General features: G+C 44.4%; 5 protein-coding genes across 5 annotated transcripts; 1 reads left to right on the plus strand and 4 right to left on the minus strand.

The window, feature by feature from the left end:
* Positions 1-975: 975 nt before the first annotated feature.
* EDB93DRAFT_1245736 (uncharacterized protein) lies at positions 976-2745 on the minus strand (the record flags this gene model as incomplete). Its single annotated transcript, XM_041452345.1, has 7 exons — positions 976-1486; positions 1544-1593; positions 1647-1775; positions 1829-2071; positions 2123-2203; positions 2395-2490; positions 2554-2745. The coding sequence occupies 7 exons, from the start codon at positions 2743-2745 to the stop codon at positions 976-978; spliced, it is 1302 nt and encodes a 433-aa protein (XP_041312919.1).
* An 807-nt stretch (positions 2746-3552) lies between these two features.
* EDB93DRAFT_1062745 (uncharacterized protein) lies at positions 3553-3849 on the minus strand (the record flags this gene model as incomplete). The annotated part of the gene is made up of 1 exon (XM_041444855.1): positions 3553-3849. A coding segment is annotated over one exon (297 nt), but the record flags the coding sequence as incomplete, so codon positions are not given.
* A 265-nt stretch (positions 3850-4114) lies between these two features.
* EDB93DRAFT_1237894 (uncharacterized protein) lies at positions 4115-6563 on the minus strand (the record flags this gene model as incomplete). The annotated part of the gene is made up of 12 exons (XM_041451473.1): positions 4115-4432; positions 4484-4813; positions 4882-5088; positions 5151-5330; positions 5388-5484; positions 5539-5696; positions 5754-5954; positions 5998-6001; positions 6045-6199; positions 6257-6357; positions 6411-6429; positions 6504-6563. The coding sequence occupies 12 exons, from the start codon at positions 6561-6563 to the stop codon at positions 4115-4117; spliced, it is 1830 nt and encodes a 609-aa protein (XP_041312921.1).
* A 3135-nt stretch (positions 6564-9698) lies between these two features.
* EDB93DRAFT_1100196 (uncharacterized protein) lies at positions 9699-13388 on the minus strand (the record flags this gene model as incomplete). The annotated part of the gene is made up of 12 exons (XM_041446973.1): positions 9699-9835; positions 9884-9939; positions 9989-10051; positions 10093-10135; positions 10179-10356; positions 11485-11828; positions 11881-12130; positions 12316-12537; positions 12569-12630; positions 12695-12974; positions 13026-13070; positions 13272-13388. 12 exons carry the CDS (start codon positions 13386-13388, stop codon positions 9699-9701), a joined length of 1797 nt encoding a protein of 598 aa, XP_041312922.1.
* Positions 13389-13990: 602 nt separating this feature from the next.
* Positions 13991-16094, plus strand: EDB93DRAFT_1100197 (uncharacterized protein; the record flags this gene model as incomplete). Its single annotated transcript, XM_041446974.1, has 10 exons — positions 13991-14137; positions 14198-14240; positions 14297-14411; positions 14603-14638; positions 14690-14887; positions 14909-15003; positions 15038-15114; positions 15341-15493; positions 15553-15868; positions 15937-16094. 10 exons carry the CDS (start codon positions 13991-13993, stop codon positions 16092-16094), a joined length of 1338 nt encoding a protein of 445 aa, XP_041312923.1.
* Positions 16095-16538: the final 444 nt, after the last annotated feature.

The raw sequence follows: 16538 nt of genomic DNA on the forward strand, positions 1-16538 counted from the left end.
AGTCTTGCAAGTGGGTCCCAAGATCATTCCAATGCAAGGGCAAGATTTTGACCAATGCCTTATATACCCTAATTGGGATATCATTGGAAGCGACAAGTATCCTTCCAAGGTCTTGACATTACACAGTCTTTTATTTAATATAATAATAGTGCTATTAATAATAATATTGTAAAATTGCTCCCAATTGTATTCTAATCATTCCCCAATCACTCCTGTTTCATTTTGAAATAATAATTCTGGTGGGGACAATGTTTGAGTTGGACACAATAAAAATATGATATCAGTCTTACTAACCTTGGACAAACAGATGGATGAGACCACCCAGAGAGGCAGTTAATGACCAAATTCCATTCCTAGCATTGTGTTCAAGGAGACAGGAGTGGTTAGAGGCAGGTGACGGCAGCACGACAAGTTCAAGGAGATGGGAGTGGTTGGAGGCAGGCAACAGCAGCACAACAAGTTCAAGAAGATGGGAGTGGTTGGAGGCAGGCACAGCAGCACGACAAGTTCAAGGAGACGGGAGTGGTTGGAGGCAAGCAACAGCAGCACCACAAGTTCAAGAAGACAGGAGTGGTTGGAGGCAGGCAACAGCAGCATGACAAGTTCAAGGAGAGGGGAGTGGTTGGAGGCAAGCAACAGCAGCACCACAAGTTCAAGAAGACAGGAGTGGTTGGAGGCAGGCAACAGCAGCACAACAAGTTTAAGAAGACAACAGAAGTGGTTGGGGCAGGCGTCAATGGCAGCATGACAAGTTTAAGGAGACAATGGGAATGGAGGTTGGCAGGACAAGACAGTCAATGACAACAAGACTTATTAATTCTGTTTATAGTTGAAATGACATGACAAGTTGAATGAAAGACTTTCAAGACTTTCAAATCAAATGTTTGTTATTGTTAATTGTATTACTAATCCAATGACATCAAGAACAATCTAAGTATATTGACGAGTGACATGAGACAAAGAAAGTCTATTATATTACTTAGTGGTCTTTGATCGGCCCCTTCGCACACCACTGCCACTGACTACTAATGATGAAACCTCAGGTTCAACGTTGGCAGAAGCTTGATCTTCTGAAATGTTACTGTCAGCAGCTACAGCCTTGCCCTTCTGCCTTGGCTTCGGCTTCTGAGCAGCAACAGGAGCCTCAAGCACTACAGGCTCTGCTTCAATGTCCTCGTTGACCACTGCAGGTGGTAGGTGCTCAGCCAAAGCTAGACCTTGCATGGCAGCAGAGATTGACTGTGGTACGGGTGCAGAAGAAGATGCTTCGATGACAGGACCAACCAACAATGTCTGGATCATGTTGAGTTCTGGTAGTTCCGCCCCAGTCTCCATTGCATGCTCAAACATTTCTTCCCAGCTGTCACATGGACCACTTGTCAAGTCACCTAGTAACATCGAGTCTGAATTGAGGAGAGTTGCGGCAGAAGAAGTGGAAAACAAGGAGTTGTTGAAAAAGGTGAAGACTCCATCAGCCCAGGCACCTCTAGTCAACAGCAATTGTCAGTAGTAGTTATGGAAGTCTTTGTATGGTATGTGAGACTTGTCACCAACTTCAACCAACTCTTTGTCACCAGAAAGGACAAATATAGCCTGAAACTCGTACTAAGTGTCAATATTAGGCAGCATAAGAGAAAATAGTGTACGACAATGGCTGCTGCAGCAATGAGACCAGGTGTTACAGCACATAGCTCCCATATTTTTGCCTTTGTTTTCGGAGTGGGAACTGCATTGGCAGCGAGTGATGACCGGCCAAAGAGTGACACTTTCAGAATCTATAAATGCTATTTAGTTAGTTCTATTTAGAGAGGGGAAGGCAAGAACCTACATAAACGAGTTTTGCTGTTTTCAAAAACTGATCTCTGAGGAGATGGTCCAGATGAGGGAAAAGAATTGGGACAAACTTTGTGTACTGGACTTGGGGGTTGAGGAGCAGAGATTTGCAAGAAGGCTCTGTGTCCCATGCATAACTGCATATAAAAAACTTGGCATCTAAGCCAAAAATGGCTGCCACACATGATTTAACATCCGAGAGCATTTCGGCACAAACATTATTGATGCCTTTCACAAACTGGAAAGACTGAGTTTATTATTGAGCACAATCAAAGATGGGAGGACTTACGTGAGAGCCAAAGTTTTTATGAGCCATCATATTATGGTCAGTTGACGGTATGAATTGGAAAAGTTCAGCTTTAATGCCATCCTGGATGGATAGTGGTGAGAGCCATCACTCCTTGCTCGAGAGGTTGATTCTGGGAGGTGGCCCACGCAAGGGGAAAATAGATGTTTTGACCCATAAGCAGTGGATGATAGAGAACTTGCGTCCAAAATTTCTGATGCTGTCTTCCTTGGCAGCAAGGGCAAGATCTTTCTTTGTAAGCTTTGTCTTCTGACCTTTCGAACTGTAGCCTCAAGTAAAGCAATCTTCTTCAATGATTCCCGGTGCTCTCCACGCATGTCAAGAAGAAGTTTTTGCGCGTTTTCAAGTGCCTGTTAGTAGATATGATTATCAGTTATTACTACAAACATTGTCTGTGTGTGTCAAAACATTACCTTGTGAAGATCTTGAGTTGACACGTTAGCAGGTGGGGCAGCAATGGCATCACAAATCTGCATCAAGTCTCCATTGTCCAAATCTGAATTGCTAAGGCTATCAGTTCCATCTGAGCTGTGGGTGGAATCACTGTCAATGTCATTGATTGCTTGAGTGAAGTCTTTGCCTTGGTTGCACTGAATTAGAGGCATAGTAATAGTATCAGTGAAACAGTCAAGCAAATGCCGAGAACAGAAAACTGGAGTCTTAGTCAATTGCACGAGCTTTAAATTGACCCTAGCATCTGCTATTGGGGCGGCGATGATGTGTCATGACATTAACTAACAAATTGATATGCACCTTAGGCTCATTGAATATATGTAAAGATGCGCATTGAGGGTTCTGATAAAGGTTGCAGCATTGTTCAGACGAATATCAGAATGAGATCCTGTGGATGTAATAAGGTGGCAGCATCATGTCAATATCACATGCACAAATTAAACAGAGCATCATCACAACTTACTTGAATACATAATGTATTGACAACAATTGTGTTATGTCTCCATGCAAAAAGCGGAGATGAACAATTGATAGTCTATTAAGTACTCTAAAAATTCCTGGGCATCAACAGGAGGCAATGGGAAGAGATTAGTAGGAGGCAGCATAATAATAATGGAAGGTACATACCCAAAAGCTAGCTCTCAATTGATGGCTGTAAAGCAGTTCAGTGTGGGCAGATAGGTGAGCCACCGAACATGAGAAAACAATAAGCGGAAGATCTGGACCAGCTGGTGGGAAAGTGTGCCTTGTCAATGAGTTGCTGGAGTAGGACGAGAGTAAGCTGAGCACATAATGGCGAAATATGTGTGCCTTGAGTTGCTAGAACAGGTCAAGAGCAGCAAAGGTCATGGATTGAAGTTTGGTGCAGTAGGCGATGGTAACCAATGGCCATATGAAGGCATGGGGACCAATGCAGCTGGAGGAGGTGGGAAGGGATTTGTGGTAGGTGGAGGGGTTGTCTTGGACGAGGAGGGAAGGATATAATAAGTCAGGTAAGGTCCTTGACCTACAAAATCTTTCTTGACCATGTCTTTGAACTCCCTAAGTGTTACCAGATCTGCATTGAGTTCCCACTTCAGATACTCACACATCTCGCGCTCCATCTGATTTATTTCTTGCAATTGGAACATACCTTGGGCTACAATACTCCAGGATTTGTTGGAGTAAGTGTTGTCACAGATGACCTTGGATGCGAGCATGAAAGCAGATACACAAAGACGGTGACCCAAAAATCCCCAAGCAGTGGGAAAGCGTGCTGTGGGAAGCTGGAAAGGTCATGGATTGGAGTTTGGTGTGGTGAGATACGTATGCAATGAAATGGAGGAGAGGAAGGAGGGTGCTCTGGACAAGTAAAGAGATAGGTAATGTCAATGAACTATTATTACTAATGTAACTGTAGTGAATGTATGGTATGAAGAAACATGTCAGTATCCACAGTATCCACAAGAAAATAATCTCCATCATGAGAAAAATCTGGGACGGAGAAGAGCACCACAAATGATGGAATGAAGCATAATAAACTCAGATGAAAAAGCGGGCCATGCACAAAGTCGAGTTAGTCACAGTTCTCAATCCATATGCCGACTGTGGGCCAATCAAGGCATCCATAGGTAGAACGAGCGCGAGATCTAAGGTACAGCTGCCAACAGTGTGCTTAAACATGCATAATATCTTCACAAATATATTTTTGTCGTGGCCATCCTTGTCTAGTGTGCATATTAGAGTGCAGTCATGCCGTTCTTTGCTATGGAAGCTTGGGTTGCATCGCAGGTAGTCAGTAGCCAGCTTCCAGTCAGCAGTAGACTTGTAATGCACTTTCAAGTATTGATATTCGTGAATCTTTTGACATACAAAGTCAGATTTGAATAAAAGCAAGGAAAGTCAATTTACCCGGTCTTGTGCTGAAAGTTTCAACCATGTTGTTCCTTCTGGCAGTGGTATGTTGTGAGAGGGAAGGAAATGGTTGAGAAATGTCGCGAGTTTCTTCCAAAACTGGTGAAAGGCACGAATGGACTTGTTTTCTTCCTCCACTTGCAAAAGGGTTGTTTGATTCTTGAGGGGTGAACCAATATGGAAATGTTCTTCAAATTTCTCGTCATCCAAGTCTGTGTCCTCCAGTTCTTCCTGTGAAAGCATGAGTTTGTGTCGTTCCTCATCAAGGCACTCAATATGACTGCAAATAAATTCAGAGACAACACTCATATGGTTGAGCTCAAGGATCTATGTTACACAAAATGAGTGGTATGGAGCGACTCATTGAGAGTTAGAATTAAAAAGCATGAGCATACCTGATCAGCAATATCCTTACGATTGGTTTGCCATAGATACCACCATTTGATTGGTCCATGTTGCTTCTCATTTGGTCGAGTGCTGAAGTTCCGAGCAGAACCTTTTGCCATGATGTCATCAAATATATGCTTTCCAGAGTGAATCTTTGAAAAGTTCCAGTTCTTGATCATGTCTGGATCAGTCTCCACAACAATTTTGATGTAGTCCTGAGATATCAATGATAAGTGAATTAATACTAATGACAATTTGCAGAACCGCTATGATGTACCTCTAAGCGCTTCTGAAACTCTAGTACCTCTGCCCTTCCTGCAGCAATCGTGCTTTCAGTCTGCATGTCAAGTGAAATATACATGTCAATATGTAGGTAGCTTGCTATACACCATAGTAGTGCATAGCCGGCTTCGTCTGCTGCACTTGTGAGTATGTTCTGTGCGACATACAAGACTTGCTATGAGAAGAGTAATTCGTTAACATGAGAACTGGTAGCCATGAAGTCATATCATACCTTGGAGATATCCCGAAGTTTGTTACCATCGCTGTAAGTAATATTAGTAACCCGATCAAAGTGATTCAGATTGCGCCATCGCGGGAAGGCATCGAACCTGTGAGCAATTAAATAGGGTCACTAACATGTAGTCCAAACAATTAAACCCCACTGATTGTCCAGTTTCTTCTCGGCACTGCGTCCAAGGGCTGCAATGTGTTGTTTGAGCTTGCCAAAGGGATGTTTCCACTGACCCATATGATATACATGCAAATGGTCCTGTGAAATCATGTCGTGAGGATCAGAATTCGGGACTTTCCAGAATACATTCTATAAGACATGATTAATGGGGGACAATCATTGGTACATTTGATTGCAAGTGCTGACCTTAATAGGCCGTAGGCCCTGTTTTTTGAGTGCGCTTTCTCCAGCTACATAGTCCCCAGTCCATAGCTCCACCAAAGCTTTTGCATCATCAGATGATCGAATTGGATAAGTGAAAGCATTATCATAGAGCTTGTCTGAAGGAACAAGGCAGATAGGACAGGGACAGTGACAATTGGTTCCCATATCAGTGCCATCACGCACCTAAGATTAGATCAGAAAACCATCAGAAAAAGTATGAAATGACGTTACTGCTCCTCATAATCAGCTGATAAGAGTAAGATAAATGCATACAACCATCTCATGACACCATCATAGCATGTATATGCATACCCTGTCTCGGCATAGATGATGATGGTTTTGAGCAGCTTGAAGAATGCCTTGTGCCATACAACACATTTGAGATTGACATACGAGAGCTTTCCATCCTCCTCGGAATCATCAGGAACCTGTGCAAAAGAACTGTTTTCCCAGTGAAACTCAGAACTAACACTAATTTCACTTACTATTGGTAGCCAGCCAACCAATTGCCCACCACCAAGTCCATCAGTGTTCCTAATATTGACAGGCAAGTTTCCACATCGCACAAAGACAGGGTAGGCTTTGACTGTACCGGCAGAAGGGTTTTGTCCACATACAATATAAGTGCGAATGGGACACCATTTTCAGGTAAAGATGACTGTGAATTAAATATATAAAGGGTATCACTTAGTAGAATCGCAAATGAACAATAATACAAATAAGATAGCATACTTGAACTTTCCACCAACAGTCTCCAGTCCAAGGTTCATGCACAAAATGCTCATAACACATTCTGTTGTGCTTGTACAATTGCTGTGCATCCCAAACAAAATGGGGTGCCAGCAGTGGGTCCTGTAGCAAGTCTAAGGCCCAGTCCCTACAATGGCCATATGTATATGTCGTACTTGAGGTCCTCCCGCTTGTACTCAACAGTAATGGTATGCTTCTCGAACTATCAAAAGAATGTCTAATATGACTGCAAAAAAAGAAAATCATGTTCTTCTCTCACAGGTGTCATTTGATCCAGCGGCCCTGTCCCAGGCTTTTGAAACATCACCATGGGACTTGAATGTGAATTTCACTTGGCCATCAGCAATTCTCCAGATGAGCCACAACAGCTCGTCTGTTTGATTCTTGTTCAAGGCAGCCTTGTGTGCAAGTTTGGCAAACTCAAAGTCCGCATGACAAGCAAAAGGCTGCCAGGGTTCATTGTCAACAATAGGTGGTGGCTGATGCTCCTTGCGTCCAAAAGTGGAGAATGACTTTACAGAAGTCGCATGGCCTGCTGTGTGGGTGGTATTCTGTCTTGAAAGTATTGAGATTAGGACAAGCTGAAGGCACAATTGGGAGCGATGATAGGGTGATACACGCGGGGATGCCCATGATTGTATCTGATTCTGAACCTGCAATTAAGATTTCAGAAAGGGAGCATATCATGGGTCAAAATAATACATATATTGACATGCTTCTGAATCTCTACTGATGCTCATTGCATCGGCGACATCTGAACCCCCTTTGAACAATGGACCTGCAGTGAATTATCAGGCTGTTGATCTTGCTGATCTTGCTCAGGTGATAAGTTCTTTGTGCCATCCGGGACCATTCTCAAAGGGACCGATGGTGCTGTGGCAACAGCAGAAGCCATTTTTTGCTCCTTATGATGCCGTCTTTTCTCTCGACGTGCTTCTAACAATGACATGAAAAGTATTTAGTACACTGATATCAACAAGACAATATGTCAATGAAGACAGAATTTAACCGACACTTACCTTTTCTTTGAAGTTCCTCATCTAATACTGCACGTGCTGCAAGTGCCACGGAATCCTTATCATCATTCTTCTTATCCCATCTTCTCAGACACCCTTGTTCATGAGATTTGATCCCACGTGCTGAGTATGACTTGTCACAGTACTGACAATCCACTTGATTGTTGGATGATGTTGAAGCAATATATTTACATCCCTGGTTCGTCGTGTTTCGTCGATTGGGGGCCATGCCACAAGAGTAGTACAAATTAAAGATATACAGCCTAAGAAAGGCAGCTAAAGATTCAAACACAATGATGGGAGGAGTGATGAGTCAGATCAATATAATAAGTTTCAACATGACGCCAATGTGACACTCTCAATTCGGAACCCAACCCTAAGTTAGGGCCATCCTGGGATGGATTTCCAAATTTGGAATAACCCTAACCCTGTTTATTCTTGCCATTTGGTGGTGAGTCTAAGTGATGCAGGGATTGGCCACAGGGTATGGCTAGTAGTAGTACTGCCAAACTGAACTACTGTCAGTGGGCTATCCTCATTTGGAATATTGTAAAACATACTGCTGCAGTGTATCAACACATCATTTGCAATGGTTGATCTACTCTGAATATTGTCAAATACTAGCCAAGAATGTCAACAACGATGGCAGCAGAGACTGGAACAGGAGCTCGGATGACACAATTGAGGGTGGGGTGTGCAGCAGTACCAGGAAAGCGAGACCCCATTGGTGGTGTGCTTAGAACAGTTAATAAGGGCTGGAACATTTACTGGTTGTGAGTGTGATAATTGTGCTGATCCTGATTCAGCTCGAGGGTAAGGAAGGGAGATGGCTGATGCATGTGTCTTGTATTGGGGCTTGGGGTGGGCATTCACAGGACCAGCCATGGTGTGACCAACTTTCATGCTCTTATGATGGGTGGGGACCTCACGGGCTGGGGAGGACATAGGTCGGACGTGACAATCTAAGCAAGGTCATAATAGCTAGCAACAGCACCTAGTAATTACTCACCATTGGAATCGCTTGTAAGTACAGTAGACTTGCTCATAATGCATATCATAATAATGCATAAATCTCATAACGCATGGACTTTCCAGGATCCCATTGAGCCGAAATCATAAAACACTTTCAATCTCTCAAATCTGGTGCACTCATTTTCACACAGTCGACTTTATCTCACAAGTTAAAGGAAAGGCCCAAAATGGAAGCACGTGTCAATGATAACCCTAATGCTTTGTCATCAAAGCGACCAAGGATTGTCACCAGACCTGATGTCGAGCATGCCTTGATTTTGTGGGTCAGGCATATGGAAAATAAATGTGAAACAGTGACTGGACCTATGTTACTAGAGAAATGGAAAAGGTTTGAGGATGAGTTCAATGTCCCTAACAATGAAAGGTTGTTAGGGGAAGCATGGGTTTCGTCATTTTGCAAAGCTTACAAGATCCACAAGTACCGACGGCATGGGGAATCTGGATCTGTTGACACTGAAGCTGTTGTTGCAGAGCAAGAACATTGTCGTAGGATTTTAACAATGTTTGCTCCTTGAGATTGGTGGAACTTTGATGAGACATCCTTCTTTCCATAGTGAGTGTTCATTTCAAAATTCATTTTGTAATTTGCAGTGCTTAATTTCATTCATTTTCAGTGCACCTCTGGATCGTGGTCTTGCAACACGACAAATGAGTGGCAAGAAAAAGGAAAAATTCTGCATATCCATTGGGTTAGCCTGCAACGCAGATGGAAGTGAGAGGCTTGAGCCTATTTTTATTGGCAGGGCAAAGAAACCACAATGCTTCAAGAAGCAGACACCTGAACAGCATGGGTTCTATTATCGAAGCAATGAGAAGGCTTGGATGACAGCAACTATATTTGAAGAGTATGTTAATATGATCCTGTGACTGCCATTGATCTCTAATCTATGGAAAGCCTAACAGCCGCACTCCTTTAGTCAGTGTCATGTAGCCATAATAGGTAAGAGGACTTTGTGCACCCCTGCATCGTCTGTCATCGGTTTGCACTGGACGTCTGGTTTGGTGTTTACGGGTTTTTACCACTGGGTCAATTGTTGCAGAGCATCATAATCACATATCAAGAACGTCGAAATAACATACAAGCTCAGCCTGGCCAGCCAAAGATATGATACAGCAAACTGAATATTACTCAAGAGACATCAGCATCATCCCCGCCACTACCAGCAGCAGGCTCAGCGTCATCATCTACGCTACCATCGGCGGCAGACTTGGCAGTGTCATCTATGCTACCATCTGCCTGCTTTGCAAATGATTGTAGGCCGAAACCTGGCCATTCGCAATAATAACTGCATATATGCTGCTTTTCAAACTCACTAACAGCAACCTCCATGTTGCCATCTCCGAAGATATCGATACCTGGGCTCACAGTGCTGAGGGTACAGTTAGTGTGAATAAAATTTCACATATATATGCTCTTACGGATGCATCAAGATTTGGGGGTCGGTCAATAGCTCGGAGCTTCCTGGAATTTTAAGACAAAACCTGAGTATCATTTAGCATCTTAAACTTTATGCATGACGAACCTTGATAGTCTGAAATAAAAGCTAGACCATGTGTCTTGACATACTGGACATGTTGGGTAAATGTGAAGAATAAAGCCAGATCATACCAGTAGTCAGATTCGTGTCCATATTGTGAATGTATTTCAGGAATTTGTCGTTCCCGCCAGGAATGAGTTCCTCTACAAGATAAACTGCATGCGCTGAGCTTGCCGACCACTTTGAGGCTGCTTTGGATGCAGGCAGTGGACCAAATGCAAATGCGATACCAGCATCCACAAAGTGAACCTGTGGGATGTTGAATGGTGGAGGTTCAGATGCGCTAGCCATTGTTACAAGAACATCTAGACACTTGGGCCCCTACCATTTTTCTCCTAATCCTCCTCATATCAGCCCTTGCATCATACCCTTACCCTGACCTTACCCTGGTCATCCTTGTCATCTTCGCATTCCCCTTCGCTCTCTATCTGTCGCTTCAGCAGAGCCAGTACATCTGGCCGGATCCTTTCGCTGACGAAGCATACCCATGCTCTGTTCCACCACCTGACTGATCCTGTGGACAGTCCCCTTGCCCTTACTGTCTGGACAGTAACCTATGATATGATGCACGATGCATCCCCTTTGCCCTTTTCCCTTTCTTGATCTCTGACTCAATGTGCAGTCGCACATGCGACTTATACTTAGCTCCACAGCTGCACGATCGTGCCCCTGCGTGTTTCACTTCTTATTCTGATCTTTGACTCACTTTCTTATCCGCATGTTCAGGACTCACCCGTGTCTCACCTCGAACGTGCCTTCCTTTTATGGTCATACCCTTTACCGTTTACTTCTCTTGGTAGTACGAGTTATCATCCACTAATATGCTTCCTGTCCTCTATATAAACTCGCTACCATGTAACATATTCCCTAACTTGAATCTACTTGGTTCTTGACCTCCTACTCTCACCAGAGTGATCCTTTCTGCCTAGCCAGCAGTCTATATTCTATCTTCTTATCTGCTCTTCGCGGATAAGCCTATAGTCTCGATCTTTACTCATCGACTTCGTCGACGAGCAAAGCTCCTGTTAACTAGTCGACTTCCAGTCCTTCTAATTAACGACGATCTTACGATTAACCTTCGGGTGTCGTAAGCCTTGGCAGATACAGCTCATCGTCTAGCACCCACTTGACGTAAGCTACCCGATTTGGACATAGGCGTCAAATCTTACTTGCTGAAGCCTCGCCAAGCAAGACCCCTAACCTTGGGCTAGCCCAAGGACATCCTCGACTGTTGACGACACACGCTCTGTTTGAGCTGTCGCCAACAGATACCATCCAAGTCGTAACAGCCATAGAGTGATTGATGAAGTCGTAAGTGAGTTGCAAAAGTGACCAAGCCCAATAAAGAATGTTTGCCTCTTTTACGAGTCTTTTCACCTCATCTGGAAGAGCGTAACGACCGATCTTGTACTTAAGGGATGTGCTGCTAGCGCCTGGTGGGTAAGCCTTGTAGTAAGCCTGCTTGACTGCAACATCATTGCATGTCTTAGATCCAAAACCAGACGAGGGAGGGGCGAACAGGGTCAACCAGCCTGGGTGCGCCATTTTGAACGCGCCAGCACCCAAAATGCTGGCCATGGATGGATTGATGGTCAGTTGACCCGTCAAGCACTCGACAGTCTCGATGTCGTAGGATAGGAATTTAGGGTTCTTCAGCATGGCTGTGAGAGGGCGTGTGGGTATCAGGTAGTATTGGATATTCTCGTTCTGTAAATCTAACACTAGAAAGTACGTCAGAAAAATCAATATACTAGGAAGTCGACAAGGACTTACATTGCCTGACATCCATGTTCACAGTTCCGCCAATCCTCAGTGCCTCACTTAGGCCCTCACAATTGGGGCTCGGGCTTGGAGAGCAGGAGGTGCTGCCTGCTGCGAATTTTTTGTGGGGTGGTGACTTGTTGGAAGGTGTCGTGATAGAGATGCTGTCACTGCGCTGATGTGCTCTCTTTGAGGTCGTAACAGACTCTTCAACAGAGGGCAGATTGAGTTGTTGTTCCATCGCTGGTGATGCAGTGGCATGCTGAGTGACTCGGAGCGAACGTGAAAAAGACTCTTCAATGGGGGGCAGATTGACTTGTCATTGTTCCATCACTGGTGATGTAGTGACATCGCGAGCAAGCAGACGTGGACTCGGATGATAGCGACTGTCCTCCTTTGCCGACAATCAATTATACTGCAGCATTAATTGTGAAAATCTGCACTGACCTCAGTTTTCTCAAGCCATTCTTTGTACTTGCGCCACTGGGACCCAGGGACAACTACCATCAAGGTAAACTGCTTTGACTTGAATACTTTACACTCCTTACCGGCCCTCTTCGATGCTTGCCAACACTCTGTGTAAAAGTACGGCCTATTCGCTGGATGGGTTGAAAGATCGACCCTAGCCCACATCCCGGACAACGAATTCCCATGTGTGCCATGGAAATTCTGGAGAGAGTGCAAGGATCTTTGGTAAAACAGTGTCGAGTGCGATTTTGATGAGGCCGGGGGCATCTATCTGCGCATGAATATCTTTTTTGCCTTCATGGATATTCTAGATAGATGTTTAAGAAAATGAACTCATACTTAGTCTTTGAATACTCACTGTGATCGGTGTACCACTGGCTCCCTTTGCGCTTAGGGGCGGCATTGTGCACAACAGAAATATCGAGACTGATTGTTTCTGCAAGTGATCCCACGTATGAAAGCTTCGACCAGTGTTCACATTCAGAAGCATAAGCCGCATGATTGAACGGTATAACCCACACCATGGCCTGCGGAGGTTTGGTGCCAACTTGAACCCGTTGGTATGGCAACATTTGGCCCTGACTGACTGCCTTGAAGGCCATGTGACGTAGCAATGACTCAAGGGGGATTGATTGTAGCTGTGATAATATTAAGTATTGAATCATGTGAACAATAAGTGCCAAACTCACCAGTCCTTTGAGCAGCATTGACAGATCTCCGTATTGCATGTAAATCTGGAGGAGGGTGCAGTGGTGGGTTTTCGGTCAGTACTATGACCCATGTGACCCAGCGTGTGGAACCCAGTACCCCAACCTGAGGGCGTGGAGGAATCAGGACAATGAGCTTGAGCAGACCATACAGAAAAGTAACTTACTAGAAGGTCTTACAGTAGTCGCTGCTTTCTTTCAGTAGCGCGAGTGGCATGAGCCACAGACAAAGCGGCCTGATTTGGTGGAATCAATAGTAGCAATGTAGAAGCAAGGGTCACCCTTCAGGATATTCGCTGCACAGTCTGGCTGCTCAGCATATGCGGTCTTCCTTGGCATATGCATCCTCGATGAATTGTGATACCAGTTCCATTACAGAGGAGACAGAGCAATGGCTTAGTAGGTACATGAGTGTCTTGCAGCTTAAATATCTTTTAAACTCACTTGATAAACTCACTTTACCAGTTCCACGGCACAGTCTCCTTATCTCTAAACGCCCAATTGACATATTTTCTTTACCAGATCCATGGCATATTCACTCGAACTCAAATCAACGGAAATTTATCACTCCCATACTGGTCATATGCCAAGTGTCGGTCATATGCCATCCGACTCAACAAAGGTAATCTGCAGGCACGCAATGTGTTCTTGAGCGACCCCAAGAAATTGGTGACAATTTTCCTATCATTTCACATGCATGAACAAGGCCTCATATGGACGAAGGTAATCTGCAGGCACGCAATGCAAATCTGATCTAGAGCAACAGTGCAAGGAGAAGCTCTACTATTGTCTCACATGTGTGAACAAGGCCTCATCTGGTCAGTCTTTCAATCAATTCTGAGCTACGTATTTCTTATTGGAGTATCTGTGAGGTGCGCCGGTCATATGCCATCCGACTTTGCGAGATGGACTTGAGGCTATCGGAATGCTGCAAGCTACACTTGTCCATGGCACCACACTTACTACAGTGCTTCCTCGTGCCTGCTCTCGCCCCTCCAAGTTGCACACTTGCCGTTTCATTGGACTCGGATGTTATCTCCTCGGGGTCTAACTACCCGCACACCTCGCAGCAGTCAAATAACTCCTTCATAAGGGTAGGTAGGGATATCCTTGTCCTCTTGAGTTCCCCACACTTACTATACTGTGATTTCAAGTTGCTGCACTTCACACCAATGCCAAATCAGAACAAGCCACTGCGTGAGTATTTCATGATTTTTATTACCTTGGTCCTCGAGCAATGAACCGTGATACAGCGCCATTGGAGGAAATAATGCCTCACATACTACGCTTCTGGAAGGCCCACCTCACTGACAAGGCAATAGTAGAGGAACTGCAGAAGGTCATTGATACTGACCGCTATGAGATCGGGTAAGTGGTAACTGCATATCTTTTCAACCGCCGTGCTAAATTGCTTCCAGAATCACAAAGTTGAAGGAAATTTGATCCGATATGGGGCTTCGACGTGCATGGCAACAAGGTCACTCAGTTGAGACAATTCGTGATGCCATGCTCGATCTTCAACAAATATACCCGAATTCAGGATCACGAGAGATGATCAGCTTGTTGTTTTACGAGAGGGGGATGGCTGTCTCCAGGTAAGCTGTCGCACTCAATTTGTCATGATAGTTGATATCAACATATTACAGATGTGTCATCAAGTCATACTTTGCTATCTACGAATCTGACCTAGTTCACCAACGCAAAGCAAGACGGCTTCGCCAAAAGTGTTTCTGGGCTGCCGGCATCAATGATTTATTTGCCGTGGACCAACACAACAAATGGCTCCGATTTGGTCTTGCCCTGCATACCGGGATTGAACCATTTTCAGGCCGCATCATGTGGATGTGTGTCTGGCATTTTAACAGGAACCCCCAGCTTATCCTGTCTTATTACCTCGATACCCTCATGGAGCTTGGTCATACGTATTTCAAACACACAGGCAAATCAATGTTATTGACATGTATGTTCTTAGATATGCCTCTTGTAACTCAAAGTGATCTCGGCACAGAAAACTTCGGGATTGCCAATGGACATATGCTGCTATGTCAATGGCACGATCCCACACTACAAGGTATGCTCCAGCACCGCTGGATGCGCACCAAGAAGAACGTGATGCCTGAAATCACGTGGTCTCAGCTTTGGCGCCGTTTCACACCCGGTTTCGAGAATCTTTTGGACACTGGCATGCACAATGGCTGGTATGATGCCGGGAATACCCTGCAAATGTGAGTGATCGTATTTTCGCTGGTATCTACACTTAATCGAAAAATTCCTTGAATAGTATGATTTTCCGCTAGATTTTTATCCCATGGTTGAAAACAGAGTTGAATGCATACAAGGATCGTGTTAATAACACCACAAAATGGCGCAATCGTAACAAGGTGTTACCACATGGAATTCCGGAGCTGATATATAATTCGCCTCAAGATTTTGGAGCGCTTGATTTCAAGGTATGTCTTAGTCTGGCTTGGCATTGTTGACATAGGACTAATTCACGTGCTATGTGTAGATCGGCATTGAGCCAGGTGCTATTGATGGTATTCGTAGTGCCTATATCAACCCTTCGCACACAGTATTTGACCTTGTGCCGCCAACTCTCGGTGATCACCTTGCTTCTTGCTACGACCACTTGGGGTGTCCCGTCATCACCTGCGACTCCATCTGGGGAGTATACTTGGATATGCTCAATGCCATCCAGCTCAGCAACGATTTACCTGCTGAAATCATGCCTACAGATGATGATGAATTACCTTTGCTCACAAATCATGAAGACTTACATTTCCAGGAAGACGATAGCAGTTTTTATTATATGGGAGGGGTCCGTGGTGGGCGCGGTATAGGTTGGGTTCTTCACATTGATTTTTATGTGTAGGGTCATGCTAATTCATTACAGATGTTTCTCATCACAGGCAGCTGGATGCTTTACTGGCTGATGACGAACCTGACATTCAACTTGAACACACTGATGCAGTCCTCCAGGAGGATTTCAATGGTGTGATTGTGTGGGAGTTCACGGATGACGAAGGGGATGATAGTTTAGACGAGTGGTGATTTGTTGTGAAGTAGTTGATTGATAGCCGGACAGCCGCACTCTGTTTAATGACCTATAGCTCACTGGTGCTCGCAACAAAATCCTGCGTACTGAGAAGCCTTGAGAAAAATAATAAAAAGCAACATCAGAGGTGTTCGGAGTCCACAACTTGTGACTACCATTTATGGGCCATGTCACAGGTGGTAACAGAGCGCGGCTGTTAGGCTTTCCATACTAATCAGCTGTTTAGATGGATTAAAAAGCTCGATCTTCAAATGAAGCACCAAAATTGGCACATTTGCATGTTTATCAATAACTTCTCTGGTCACAGCATCTCATATCAACCATTGAATATCACTCTTGAGTATTTTGGGCCCAATATGACACCATTTGTGCAACCCTGCGATGCTGGAATCATCCGATGCTTCAAGGCAATATATCGTCGTAATTTCTGCGCATGTGCA

Source organism: Suillus bovinus (assembly GCF_016758785.1).
Source record: "Suillus bovinus strain UH-Sbo-P2 chromosome Unknown EDB93scaffold_3, whole genome shotgun sequence".
In the NCBI taxonomy this organism is placed as follows: Eukaryota; Fungi; Basidiomycota; class Agaricomycetes; order Boletales; family Suillaceae; genus Suillus; species Suillus bovinus.